The sequence below is a fragment of the Tursiops truncatus genome, chromosome 13, assembly GCF_011762595.2.
Source record: "Tursiops truncatus isolate mTurTru1 chromosome 13, mTurTru1.mat.Y, whole genome shotgun sequence".
NCBI lineage: Eukaryota > Metazoa > Chordata > Mammalia > Artiodactyla > Delphinidae > Tursiops > Tursiops truncatus.
The window spans coordinates 21,329,994-21,344,016 of NC_047046.1; the positions used below are offsets into that span (position 1 = coordinate 21,329,994).

The following is a 14,023-nucleotide window of genomic DNA, read 5'->3' on the forward strand; positions in this document are numbered from 1 at the left end:
AATAATAATAATGATATGGGACTTGTAGCAGATGTAAAATATATTATAGAGCAACAATAATTAAAACTATGCATTAGAACACAAATTGCCCAACTGCTCAGTAGAATGATACAGCAATGCCCAGAATCAGATCAATATAAAATAACCAATATTGCAATAGAAAAACATATTTTGAGTATTCAAGATCTTTATAAAAGAAATTTTTAAAAATAGTAAACCCAGTAGTGACCAAAGAAATGCAAATTCATTAACCAAAAGAAATGATGAGAGATATGTTCAAAGATTTATCCATAAAGATGTTTTTCCAGATTTTATAATACCAAAAATTTTGTAACAAACTAAATGTATAACAGTAGGGGGAAAGATTAAATAAATTATGATAAAGCCAAAAGACCTTCAGTAGAACATTTAATAAAATGAAGAAATGTTTAAAAATAACTGGAAGACAGGCCAAGACGGCGTACTATCAAGACGTGGAATTCGCGTCTCCTCACAACTAGGGCACTGGTGGGGGACCACGGACACCTAAGGGGATGGGAGGAATCCCCAGCAACTGGGTAGGACATGGGGTGTGGGGGGAGTGAATCGGGAGGAGAAGTGGAGAGGGGAAGGGACTGGCGCCCCTGAGGGGCAGCTGGGGGAGGGGAAGGGATCCCACCCCCGAAAGGGGAAACTGGGAACCATTGGGAGGGCAGAGGATCAACAGGGAGCCATGACCAGGTTTCCCCTGCCCACTTAGACCCCTAGGAACCTGCTGAGTTCCCGGGCCTGATCCTCTGCCCACTGAGGCCCCCTCCAGCCCGCATGGGTCCTGAGGGAGTGGGAAGGAGGGAAGGGGGAGCAAAAGTAAAGGCTGGACCAGGACTGGCATGACTGAGGGGTGGCTGGGGTAGGGAAGAAGTCCCTACACCCAGCAGGACCCACCCACGGTTAGGGGTTCAGTGGTGATGGGGGAGACGGTGAGGGAGGGGTGAGAAAGAACATAAGGGAACGGGCCAGTGCTTTCCCTGTTCACTTAGGCACCGGGAAGCACCTGGGCCTAATCCTCTGCCCTCGGAGCAACCCTCCTGCCTCAAAGAACTCAAGCCCCGCACCTACACCCCCACCCAGGTCCCCGCGCCTCCATACTCGGAGACGCCCTCCAATGAGCTGGGCCTAAATCCCACCCACACACCCTCACTCAGGGACCAACTTCCAAACTCCTGAACTCCACACTCCAGAAGCCCTCCCTTCCACATGCTGCCTCTCCCCTTCTGCGCAGGTCCTAAGCAGAGGCCCTGCCCACACTTGAACATCACCTAGGCCCAGTCCCACCCTAAACCCCACCCCTGCCTAAGTTCCACCCCTCACCTAACCTCCACCCCCATAGTCAAGGCTTTTTTTCTTTTTTCCTCTTTTAGATTGGGGTTCTGTTTTACCTTGTTGATTCACTGTTGTTGATTCTTTTATATTTTCATTTCTCCTAATCTTTTATTTTTCTAATTTTATTTTATTCTTTATACTTTGTTAGTGATCTCTCCTTCTGGCTTGTTTCCCCCACCCCCACCCTTTTTTCTTTTTTTTTGTTGTGGTTTTCTTTTACCTTGTTGCAATTGTTTCAATTATAGTTTTATTTTACCTAACATATTTTTTATCTTTCTAATTTTATTTTGTTTTCTATTCTTTGATATTGTACTGCTCCTTTTTTCTTTCTTTCTTCCTTTTTTTTTTTTTTTTTACCGTGCCACAAAGCTTGCAGGATCTTGGTTCCCAGGCTGGAGGTCGGGCCTGAGCTCCTGTAGTGGGAGCTCCAAGTCCAAAACCCTGGACTAACAGAGAACCTCAGACCACAGGGAATATCAATCAGAGTGAGGCCTCTTGGAGGTCCTCATCTCAGCACCAAGACCCAGCTCTATCCAACTGCCTGCAAATTCCAGTGATGGATGTCTCAGGCCAAACAACCAGTAAGACAGGAATACAGCACCACCCATCAAAAAGAAAAGAAAAGAAATGACAAAAAATATGTTACAGAAGAAGGAGCAAGGTAAAAACCTACAAGATCAAATAAATGAAGATGAAATAGGCAAACTACCTGAAAAGGGATTCAGACTAATTACAGTAAAGATGATCCAAAATCTCGGGAACAGAATGGAGAAAATATAAGAAACATTTAACAAGGATCTAGAGGAACTAAAGAGCAAACCAACTGTGATGAACAACACAATTACTGAAACTAAAAATACTCTAGAAGGAATCAATAATGGAATAACTGAGGCAGAAGAACAGATAAGCGAGCTGGAAGATAAAATGGTGGAAATAACTGCCAGGGAGCAGAATAAAGAAAAAAGAATGAAAAGAATTGAGGAGACTCTCAGAGACCTCTGGGACAACACTAAACGCACCAACATTCGAATTATAGGGGTCCCAGAAGAAGAAGAGAAAAAGAAAGGGACTGAGAAAATATCTGAAGAAACTATAGTTGAAAACTTCCCCAATATGGGAAAGGAACTAGTCAATCAAGTCCAGAAAGCACAGAGAGTCCCATACAGGATAAATACAAGGAGAAACATGCCAAGACACATATTAATCAAACTATCAAAAATTAAATACAAAGAAAAAATATTAAAAGCAGCAAGGGAAAAGCAACAAATAGCATACAATGGAATCCCCATAAGGTTAACAGCTGATCTTTCAGCAGAAACTCTGCAAGCCAGAAGGGAGTGGCAGGACATATTTAAAGTGATGAAAGGGAAAAACCTACAAGCAAGATTACTCTACCCAGCAAGGATCTCATTCAGATTCAATGGAGAAATTAAAACTTTTACAGATAAGCAAAAGTTAAGAGAATTCAGCACCACCAAACCAGCTTTACAACAAATGCTAAAGGAACTTTTCTACTCAGGAAACACAACAGAAGGAAAAGACCTACAAAACCAAACCCAAAACAATTAAGAAAATGGTAATAGGAACATACATATCGATAATTACCTTAAATGTAAATGGATTAAATGCTGCAACCAAAAGACACAAACTGGCTGAAGGGATACAAAAACAAGACTCATATATATGCTATTTACAAGGGACACACTTCAGACCTAGGGGCACATACAGACTGAAAGGGAGGGGATGGAAAAAGATATTCCATGCAAATGGAAACCAGAAGAAAGCTGGAGTAGCAATTCTCATATCAGACAAAATAGACTTTAAAATAAAGACTATTACAAGAGATAAAGAAGGATACTACATAAAAATCAAGGGATCAATCCAAGAAGAAGATAAAACAATTGTAAATATTTATGCACCCCACAAAGGAGCACCTCAATACATAAGGTAAATGCTACCAGCCATAAAAGAGGAAATCGACAGTAACACAATAGTAGGGGATTTTAACATCCCACTTTCACCAATGGACAGATCATGCAAAATGAAAATAAATAAGGAAACACAAGCTTTAAATGACACATTAGACAAGATGGATTTTTTTTTTTCAGTACTTGGTCCTCTCATCATCGTGGTCTCTCCACTTGCGGAGCACAGGCTCCCGACGCGCAGGCCCAGCGGCCATGGCCCACAGGCCCAGCCGCTCTGCGGCATGTGGGATCCTCCCGGACCAGGGCACGAACCCGTGTCCCCTGCATTGGCAGGTGGACTCCCAACCACTGCGCCACCAGGGAAGCCCACAAGATGGATTTAATTGATATTTATAGGACATTCCATCCAAAAACAACAGAATACACTTTCTTCTCCAGGACTCATGGAACGTTCTCCAGGATAGATCATATCTTGGGTCACAAATCAAGCCTTAGTGAATTTTAGAAAACTGAAATCATATCAGGGATCTTTTCTGACCACAATGCTATGAGACTAAATATCAATTACAGGAAAAAATCTGTAAAAAATACAAACACATGGACGCTAAACAATACACTACTAAATAACCAAGAGATCACTGAGGAAATCAAAAAATACCTAGAAACAAACAACAATGAAAACATGACGGCCCAAAACCTATGGGATGCAGCAAAAGCAGTTCTAAGAGGGAAGTTTATAACAACACAATCCTACCTCAAGAAACAAGAAAAATCTCAAATAAACTACCTAACCTTACACCTAAAGCAATTAGAGAAAGAAGAACAAAAAAACCCCAAAGTTAGCAGAAGGAAAGAAATCATAAAGATCAGATCAGAAATAAATGAAAAAGAAATGAAGGAAACAATAGCAAAGATCAATAAAACTAAAAGTTGGTTCTTTGAGAAGATAAACAAAATTGATAGACCATTAGCCCCACACGTCAAGAAAAAAAGGGAGAAGATTCAAATCAATAGAATTAGAAATGAAAAAGAAGTAACAACTGACACTGCAGCAATACAAAGGATCATGAGAGATTACTATAAGCAAATACATGCCAATAAAATGGACAACCTGAAAGAAATGGACAAATTCTTAGAAAAGCACAACCTTCCAACACTGAACCAGGAAGAAATAGAAAATATAAACAGACCAATTACAAGCACTGAAATTGAAACTGTGATTAAAAATCTTCCAACAAACAAAAGCCCAGGACCAGATGGCTTCACAGGCGAATTCTATCAAACATTTAGAGAAGAGCTAACACCTATCCTTCTCAAACTCTTCCAAACTATAGCAGAGGGAGGAATACTCCCAAAATCATTCTACAAGGCCACCATCATTCTGATACCAAAAGAAGATAAAGATGCCACAAAAAAACAAAACTACAGGCCAATATCACTGATGAACATAGATGCAAAAATCCTCAACAAAATACTAGCAAACAGAATCCAACAGCACATTAAAAAGATCATACACCATGATCAAGTGGGATTTATCCCAGGAATGCAAGGATTCTTCAATATATGCAAACCAATCAATATGAAACACCATATTAACAAAGTGAAAGATAAAAACCATATGATAATCTCAATAGATGCAGAAAAAGCTTTCGACAAAATTCAACACCCATTTATGATAAAAACTCTCCATAAAGTAGGCATAAAGGGAACTTACCTTAACATAATAAAGGCCATATATGACAAACCCACAGCCAACATCATTCTCAATGGTGAAAAACTGAAACCATTTCCTCTAAGAGCAGGAACAAGACAAGGTTGCCCACTCTCACCACTATTATTCAACATAGTTTTGGAAGTTTTAGCCGCAGAAATCAGAGAAAAAAAAGAAATAAAAGGAATACAAATCAGAAAAGGAGTAAAACTGTCACTGTTACAGATGACATGATACTATACATACAGAATGCTAAAGATACTACCAGGAAACTACTAGAGCTAATTAATGAATTTGGTAAAGTAGCAAGATATAAAATTAAAGCAGAGAAATCTCTTGCATTCCTATACACTAATGATGAAAAATCTGAAAGAGAAATTAAGGAAACACTCCCATTTACCATTGCAACAAAATGAATAAAATATCTAGGAATAAACCTACCTAAGGAGACAAAAGATCTGTATGCAGAAAAGTGTAAGACACTGATGAAAGAAATTAAAGATGATACAAACAGATGTAGAGATATACTATGTTCTTGGGTTGCAAGAATCAACAGTGTGAAAATGACTATACTACCCAAAGCAATCTACAGATTCAATGCAATCCCTATCAAACTACCACTGGCATTTTTCACAGAACTAGAACAAAAAATTGCACAATTTGTATGGAAACACAAGAGACCCCGAATAGCCAAAACAATCTTGAGAAAGAAAAATGGAGCTGGAGGAATCAGGCTCCCGGACTTCAGACTATACTACAAAGCTACAACAATCAAGATGGTATGGTACTGGCACAAAAACAGAAATATAGATCAAGAGAACAGGATAGAAAGCCCAGAGATAAACCCACGCACACATAGTTACCTTATCTTTGATAAAGGAGGCAAGAATATACAATGGAGAAAAGACAGCCTCTTCAATAAGTGGTGCTGGGAAAACTGGACAGCTACATGTAAAAGAATGAAATTAGAACACTCCCTAACACCATACACAAAAATAAACTCAAAATGGATTACAGACCTAAATGTAAGGCCAGACACTATAAAACTCTTAGAGGAAAACATAGGCAGAACACTCTATGACATAAATCACAGCAAGATACTTTTTGACCCACCTCCTAGAGAAATGGAAACAAAAACAAAAATAAACAAATGGGACCTAATGAAACTTCAAAGCTTATGTACAGCAAAGGAAACCATAAACAAGACCAAAAGACAACCCTCAGAATAGGAGAAAATATTTGCAAATGAAGCAACTGACAAAGGATTAATCTCCAAATATACAAGCAACTCATGCAGCTCAATATCAAAAAAACAGCCCAGTCCAAAAATGGGCAGATGACCGAAATAGACATTTCTCCAAGGAAGATATACAGATTGCCAACAAACACATGAAAGAATGCTCAACATCATTAATCATTAGAGAAATGCAAATCAAAACTACAATGAGATATCATCTCACACCAGTCAGAATGGCCATCATCAAAAAATCTACAAACAATAAATGCTGGAGAAGGTGTGGAGAAAAGGGAACCCTCTTGCACTGTTGGTGGGAATGTAAATTGATACAGTCACTATGGAGAATAGTGTGGAGGTTCCTTAAAAACCTAGAAATAGAACTACTACATGACCCAGCAATCCCACTACTGGGCATATGCCCTGAGAAAACCATAATTCAAAAAGAATCATGTCCCACAATGTTCACTGCAACACTATTCACAATAGCCAGGACATGGAAGCAACCTAAGTGTCCATCGACAGATGAATGGATAAAGAAGATGTGGCACATATATACAATGCAATATTACTCAGCCATAAAAAGAAACGAAATTGAGTTATTTTTAGTGCGGTGGATGGACCTAGAGTCTGTCATACAGAGTGAAGTAAATCAGAAAGAGATAAACAAATACTATATGCTAACACATATATATGGAATCTAAAAAAAAAAAAAAAAAAGGTGAACCTAGGGGCAGGACAGGAATAAAGACACAGACGTAGAGAATTGACTTGAGGACACGGGGAGGGGGAAGGGTAAGCTGCGACGAAGTGAGAGAGTAGCACTGACATACATACACTACCAAATGTAAAATAGATAGCTAGTGGGAAGCAGCTGCATGGCACAGGGAGATAAGCTTGGTGCTTTGCGACCACCTAGAAGGGTGGGATAAGGAGGCTGGGAGGAAGATGCAAGAGGGAGGGGATATGGGGATATACATATGCATATAGCTGATTCACTTTCTTATACAGCAGAAACTAACACAACACTGTAAAGCAATTATACTCCAATAAAGATGTTAAAAAAAAAGTGGAAAATATTAGTGAAAAAACAAGTTAAAACAGTATATAATAGGATTTCAATTCTTGTGTGAATACATATGAACAATTATAACTGCATATATGATCAAAAGATTATACCCAAAATAATATTAATAGGATGGTAAGCTTACAGTTGGTTATTTTCATGTATTTCTTATGTAATTAGATAAAACTAATAAATATCACCTTTTAAAAAAACGATGGGGACTTCCCTGGTGGCGCAGTGGTTAAGAATCCGCCTGCCAATGCAGGTGACGCGGGTTCGAGCCCTGGACCCGGAAGATCCCACATGCCGCAGGGCAACTGGGCCCATGCACCACAACTACTGAGCCCACGTGCCACAAATGCTGAAGCCTGTGCTCCTAGAGCCCATGCTCCACAACAAGAGAAGTCACCGCAATGAGAAGCCTGAGCACCGCAATGAAGAGTAGTTCCCACTTGCCGCAGCTACAGAAAGCCTGCGTGCAGCGACGAAGACCCAATGCAGCAAAAATAAATAAAGTTCAAAACTCAATTTAAAAAAAAAACAAGAATCTGTGACTATATATATAATATATATAATAGGATGGTGGAAAATATCTGTTCTTTGCTAAAGGAATAAACTATCTTATCACTCAGCAAAACATGACTTACCTGCTGACCAGGTTTTAGAACCTCATATGGCAATTTCTACATCTCACTTGGGGGCCAGCTTGATTTCTACCTGTTTCACAAACTTCCTCAGGTCTATATCAGTCTCTGTTTCCTCTGGAATTCCAGAATCTTGGCAGCAATTGAGTGTTCTCCTTTTCAATACCTATCACAACCCTATGTCCCTAATTAAAAGCCTTTCTAGCTTATCCAGTAATCGAGCTAATATATACACCTCAAAGGTTAGGAAAATGGGGTATAAATTCAGCTATCTGTCCCTGCACTAAATGGCTCTATCTAGATACTGATGCTGTTTTAGTTCTTAAACCTGGCTCTCACTTCTTAATGCCATCAGTATATCTGCCTCTAGAAATCTGAACTTCTTTTCATTCTCTTAACATCAAGAAATCAGATAATCTGGCTTATAAGAAATGTTTGTAAACTAAGAGTAAATAAGTAAAGAGAAAAATGTTTAGGCAACTCTCTTGAGAATAAAATTGCCAAAAATTCACTGCCCTTGGAGCTTTCAAAGGCTTTTTTTCTGATACCTATGGATGAGAGAGACTTTCTAGGAGTCCAGCTTTCCCAAGGGGAGATTCCAGCATGCCACTGAAGTAAAGGTTTTTTTCTTTCCCAATTCCTTTCTAGTGCCTGACTGTGTTCTAGAGACATGAAGATGCTGGGTCATTTAAATAATATAGTTAATCTCCATAACGTCCTACAGTGACATTCTGAGATGTAAATGTAACTAAACATATTTCCCAACACATAGATTAATTCATAAATTTATTGTTGCCTCTACTATTAACTTCATTCTTATTTATAATATTATATTATTACTACCATTTATGGAATTCCAGGTACCATGCTAGGTACTTTACATGTATTATTTATAATCCTATCACAACTGTGTATAGAATAAACAGAATCATCATTTTCTGAATAAGAAATAAGAGGCAAAAAGAAGTTAAATAATAACTTCCCCAAGATCCCCGAGCCAGGATAACTGAAGCAGGGATTCAAATCTGGGTCTGTCTCCTACCAAACCCCACCCTCTTTCCACTCTGCAGGCACCATCATGTTGCATCTACTGGATATCAAGTTTCTGAGGATATTTCATTTCATTTATCTAGAAAAGACTAGGATGATATTTCTCTATCATTACGATTCAGGTCTCTCAGTGAGACTTAACATGTTTCTACCACCAGAGTTAAAAATCCACCAAAGAAACAATGTGAAGGATTCACAGCAATAATACTCCATCTCAGATAAAGCATAATGTGTGCTTATTTAATTTAATGAATATATCATAATGATATAGCTTTTTGCTAATTTTACATATATCCATAGCACATTTGAAGAGAATAAGAACAATGTATCTGACCAAGCTGCTAGATCCTGAGGTCAGAGACCATGTCTCATTTACCTCTCTATCCCCAAGTCCTGTATGTGATAGATGTTCAACACCTCGTTGTTGATGAAAGTTAGAAGCAATGATTATCAACTCCTGAAAGTAATATTTTAAGATACCTAAAACATTTTGAGCAGCCAAAAAAGACCCCATGTTTCAAAAAAACTGGTTTTGGTCTGCAGGTAAACTTCCTACCTCTCGATCCTTGAGTTTCATGGCAAGCACCAACTGATGCCTGTGGTTAGTGAGAGCCTCCCGGTAATTTCCTTTGGAGAAGAATGCAGAGCCCAGATTCCCATGAGCTCGGCATTCTCCTGTCTGGTCACCTGAATTGGGTTTAAAAAAAAAAAAGATAAAATTTATCTAAGTTACAGCATTATTTATAATATATAATGGCCATCCTAATACAACAGCCACAGATTTACTAGCTAAGATTTCACTTGCCTTCTTTTCTTCTTCTAAAAGACTCTATGTAGGAAGTTATGGTCCTAGAAGTTAAATCTCTGGACAACTGTTATTGATGTTATAACATACAACTGCAGTCAGGGACATAAGTGTTCTGGAAATGAGAGGTCATTGCTTTGTTTCTGAACAACCATCAGCTTGTTGGTTCAGTCACTTTACTCCACACCTACCATAATATGTTGCTTCTTTACAAGTATGCTTCTTTACAAGTATGCTGACCCACCATATCTCTTCTCTTACTGCAATCCTCCAAGTCCTTGAATAATCACTGTGATGATTATCATAAACCACATTTTTTTTTAAAATGAGGAAACAGCAGCACAGAGATTAGGCAACTTGCCGAAGGTCACACAGCTAGTTAAGTGGCAGAGCCAGGATTCTAAACTCAGCGGTCTGGCTCCATAGTCCACACTCTTAACCACTGCACTGCACTATTTCGTCCAACAAAATGATGGTGCATTCTATTGTAGGCAAAAATGAAAATTAAGGTCAAAGATTCACCCACAAATCTATCATCTGAGATATTAAATCTGTGAGCCCATATCTCTGAGGAGGCAATGAATATGTTAATCCATATCTTTTGGCCTTTTGGGAGCTTGATACCTTGTTAAATGAAAAGCCCTAAAGACCTAAGTACTCTAAAACAGAGAATGTTCCCGAGGTACAATCACTTTTCATGGCACATACTACTCCCATTCACATCAGGTTAATCAGCTTTCTTCATTTCCTTTCTGTACTGAAATAAAGGAGAAAAGCATAACTCTACCTAAGGTCTTGGCTACATCCAAGTCCTGCTGCATGTATCCAGTGCTCTTCTCTGTGTTTCCGAGAGACCAGTAAGCACTGCTCAGCGCAGAGAAAACGGAACCTCTCAGTTTGAGGCTGCAGGTGCCAATCTTCAGAGCAGCTTCTAAGACAACCACAGAGGCCCCATGATGGCCAGCTGTCAGGAGTTCTTGCCCAACCACAGACACGACCACAAAGGGACTCTTGTCCAGTTTCATTTTCTGAAGCTGTTGATAAGTGGGCTCGAGGGAGTCTGAAGAAAAACAAAAGAAAATAAGAGAATATAGGCTTATACACAAAACAATCTTTTCCAATACGCTCTAGAAACAAATGTTTACCATACCTTTTTATGGCCTGTTTCAGGTACAAACTCTTCAACCTTTCAATCTAGCACCACCCTTACTGTCCACTCATTCATATGACTGGGTAACACCAATGTCTTTCCAGTAATTTCCTTACATCACTTTCACATGCATACACCACACTTGTCCTCTCTTCTGGTCTTTCTTTGATCAGGACCCACCACTTTCCCTGAATGGTTCTCCCTTCTCTGACCTCCTGCCCTCTCAAAATATCACAGGCACATCACTCAAGTCCCACCCCTACTATATACAGGCAGACCTCAGAGATGCTGTGGGTCTACTTCCAGACCACTGCAACAGAGGAAATATCACAATAAAGCAAATCACATGAAATTTTGGTTTCTGTGCATATCAAGAAGAAAAAAGAAATCGTCTGAGTTTACTAAGGTAAGATGAAAGAGAAAATTAATGTTTATCTCATTTTATTTTCATGTTGTGGAAAAGACACAGATTAGGGGTCAGGAAGCCACAGGGAGATTCTTTCCATTTGAAGCTAGGTTTCAAAGTGGATGACCACTAAGCTCCTTCTTCCTCCTCTTTTTTTTTTTTTTTTTTTTTTTTGTGGTACGCGGGCCTCTCACTGTTGTGGCCTCTCCCGTTGCGGAGCACAGGCTCCGGACGCGCAGGCTCAGCGGCCATGGCTCACGGGCCCAGCCGCTCCGTGGCATGTGGGATCTTCCCGGACCGGGGCACGAACCCTTGTCCCCTGCATCGGCAGGCGGACTCTCAACCACTGCGCCACCAGGGAAGCCCTATTTTTTTTTTTAAAAGACTGTTGCAGAGCTAATGACTATAACCTTACAGTGAGGTAGCACTTGTAACACTTTTGTTGTTAGCTTTCCTGAAAAACTGTTTCACATTAGTTGTTCCACTGTGCCTATGTGAAAAAAAAAAAAAAAAAACTATTGAAAGGTTGGTCTCTTTAAACTGTGAATCTCTCAGCCAACAGTACTGCATTAAAATGTAATTTTTACAATTTATGACTTCAAATCTCCACTTGCCACTAAGGAGCTCTCATCCGAATCAACATTACCACGGAAACCTCGAAACCTACTGGTGCCTAAAGCATTTTTCCCTTCAATCAGATCACTAAACAGAGAACAAAGAACATTTTTACACCTATCAAGATGCAAGCAGTACACAGTACCAGTAAACGTTTGCTAACCAATAGGGTTAAATACAGGCACAAGAGCCCAGGAATTGCTAGAACAGGAAAAGAACAATGCCACACTGAAATAACTGTGAGCAGAACTTTGGTGGTATCCACTGATGGATTTGGCAGCCAGTGATGATCACACATTAGCATCCCAATGGCCAATTAGCAGAAGCAAAAATAACAGAATTTTAGAGCTGAAAAGACCTTGAAAACACCCTTATTTTATTTATTAAATTTATTTATTTATTTATTTTTGCAGTACATGGGCCTCTCACTGTTGTGGCCTCTCCCATTGCCATTGCGGAGCGTAGGCTCAGTGGCCATGGCTCACGGGCCTAGCCGTTCCGCGGCATATGGGATCTTCCCGGACCGGGGCACGATCCCGTGTCCCCTGCATCGGCAGGCGGACTCTCAACCACTGCGCCACCAGGGAAGCCCTAAATTTATTTTTATTTATTTTTTTGGCTGTGTTGGGTCTTCGTTGCTGTGCGTGGGCTTTCTCTAGTTGTGGCGAGTAGGGGCTACTCTTTGTTGTGGTGTGAGGGTTTCTCACTGCGGTGGCTTCTCTTGTTGCGGAGCACAGGCTCTAGGCGTGCAGGCTTCAGTAGTTGTGGTGCGTGGGCTCAGTAGTTGTGGCTCACGGGCTCTAGAGCGCAGGCTCAGTAGTTGTAGCGCATGGGCTTAGTTGCTCCGCAGCATGTGGGATCTTCCCGGACCAGGGTTCGAACCCGTGTCCCCTGCATTGGCAGGCGTATTCTTAACCACTGCGCCACCAGGGAAGCCCAACACCATTATTTTAGAAATGAAGAATCTGAGTATTTAAGTATTGAGTATTCACGCAAGGTCAGATAGCTTGGGACAAAGCCAAGGCAAGAACCTATTGCAGGGCTCTAAGTCCAGGCTCTCTGATACTATACCGGGCAAAATTCTTGTTCACACAAGAAGTCAATTCCAGCTGATTTTAAGCAGGGAAGAAATGCACTGAGTGGCTACTGGGAAGGGTGGAAAACCAGGCCTCCAGACCCACAGTCAACTTTTGTGAAAAAGTTCCTGGTGAAGGCAACATCACCACTGCAAGTAAACACAGGACATTGCAGCTTGTAATTCTGCCTCCACCACTACTAAATGCCGCCCTTGGAAAACGGATGTCACTATTGCCACCTGCCACCACTGGAACAAATTCTGTATATCCTTTCTTCTTTTAGCCTTTAGCTCCTAATTCAAAGGTGGAGTCCCAGGTGCAAAGGAGGATGCGAAAATTAGGATCTGATGTTTTCAACTTTTATAGTGGAAGGCAAGGAGGCAGAAGTAAAAGACAGGGAGTTCCCAAAACACAGGAAGAGTGTTCAGACACAGATGGCACGAAATGACTGATGGACAGCAAAGATTCTACTTTTCAGCTGGTGATTATTGTAACCATTGCAACCATGGCTAAGTTCAAAAAAAGAGCCATCCAATAGAGCCTCTAAAACTACACAATCGTAGAAAGAAGAGAGAACATTGCCACAGTTAGAGGACCAAGGGAAATACTTGGAAGATTTTCAAAAGAAAAGGAAATCTTCATTTGTACAAATTTTTACTAAATAAAAATGAAACGGAAGGATTAAGAGGTAAAAGATCAAATTTCCATTTGTGGTATATAGGAAAGAGACTATACATATATAAAAAGATAAATTATAATGCAAGCTCAAATACAGTATATGTTATAAGAGTTTGGAAAAGGGAATGATTATCAAGGGTAATCAGAAAACTTCATAAAAACAGAACCTGATTTCTTAAAGAAAGGGTAGGACTTAGACAAGTCTTTGTACTTTCTTCTGTGAGTAGAGGGTATTTTAGGCAGGTTTGTCCTAAACAAAGGTGCATGGAATGAAAGATAGGTACATGGAATGAAAAGG

At 40.0% G+C, this 14,023-nt stretch overlaps 1 protein-coding gene across 3 annotated transcripts in view; it reads right to left on the reverse strand.

Moving 5' to 3' along the window:
• Positions 1 to 14,023, reverse strand: part of TTC28 (tetratricopeptide repeat domain 28) — a 596,541-nt gene that overhangs the window by 270,529 nt on the left and 311,989 nt on the right. For all 3 annotated transcript variants that reach the window (XM_033837116.2, XM_033837115.2, XM_033837117.2), the window contains 2 exons: positions 10,588 to 10,860; positions 9,552 to 9,682 (listed from right to left, as the gene is read on the reverse strand). In XM_033837116.2, the coding sequence (XP_033693007.1) occupies positions 9,552 to 9,682; positions 10,588 to 10,860 (404 nt within the window). The remainder of the gene's footprint in view (positions 1 to 9,551; positions 9,683 to 10,587; positions 10,861 to 14,023) is intronic.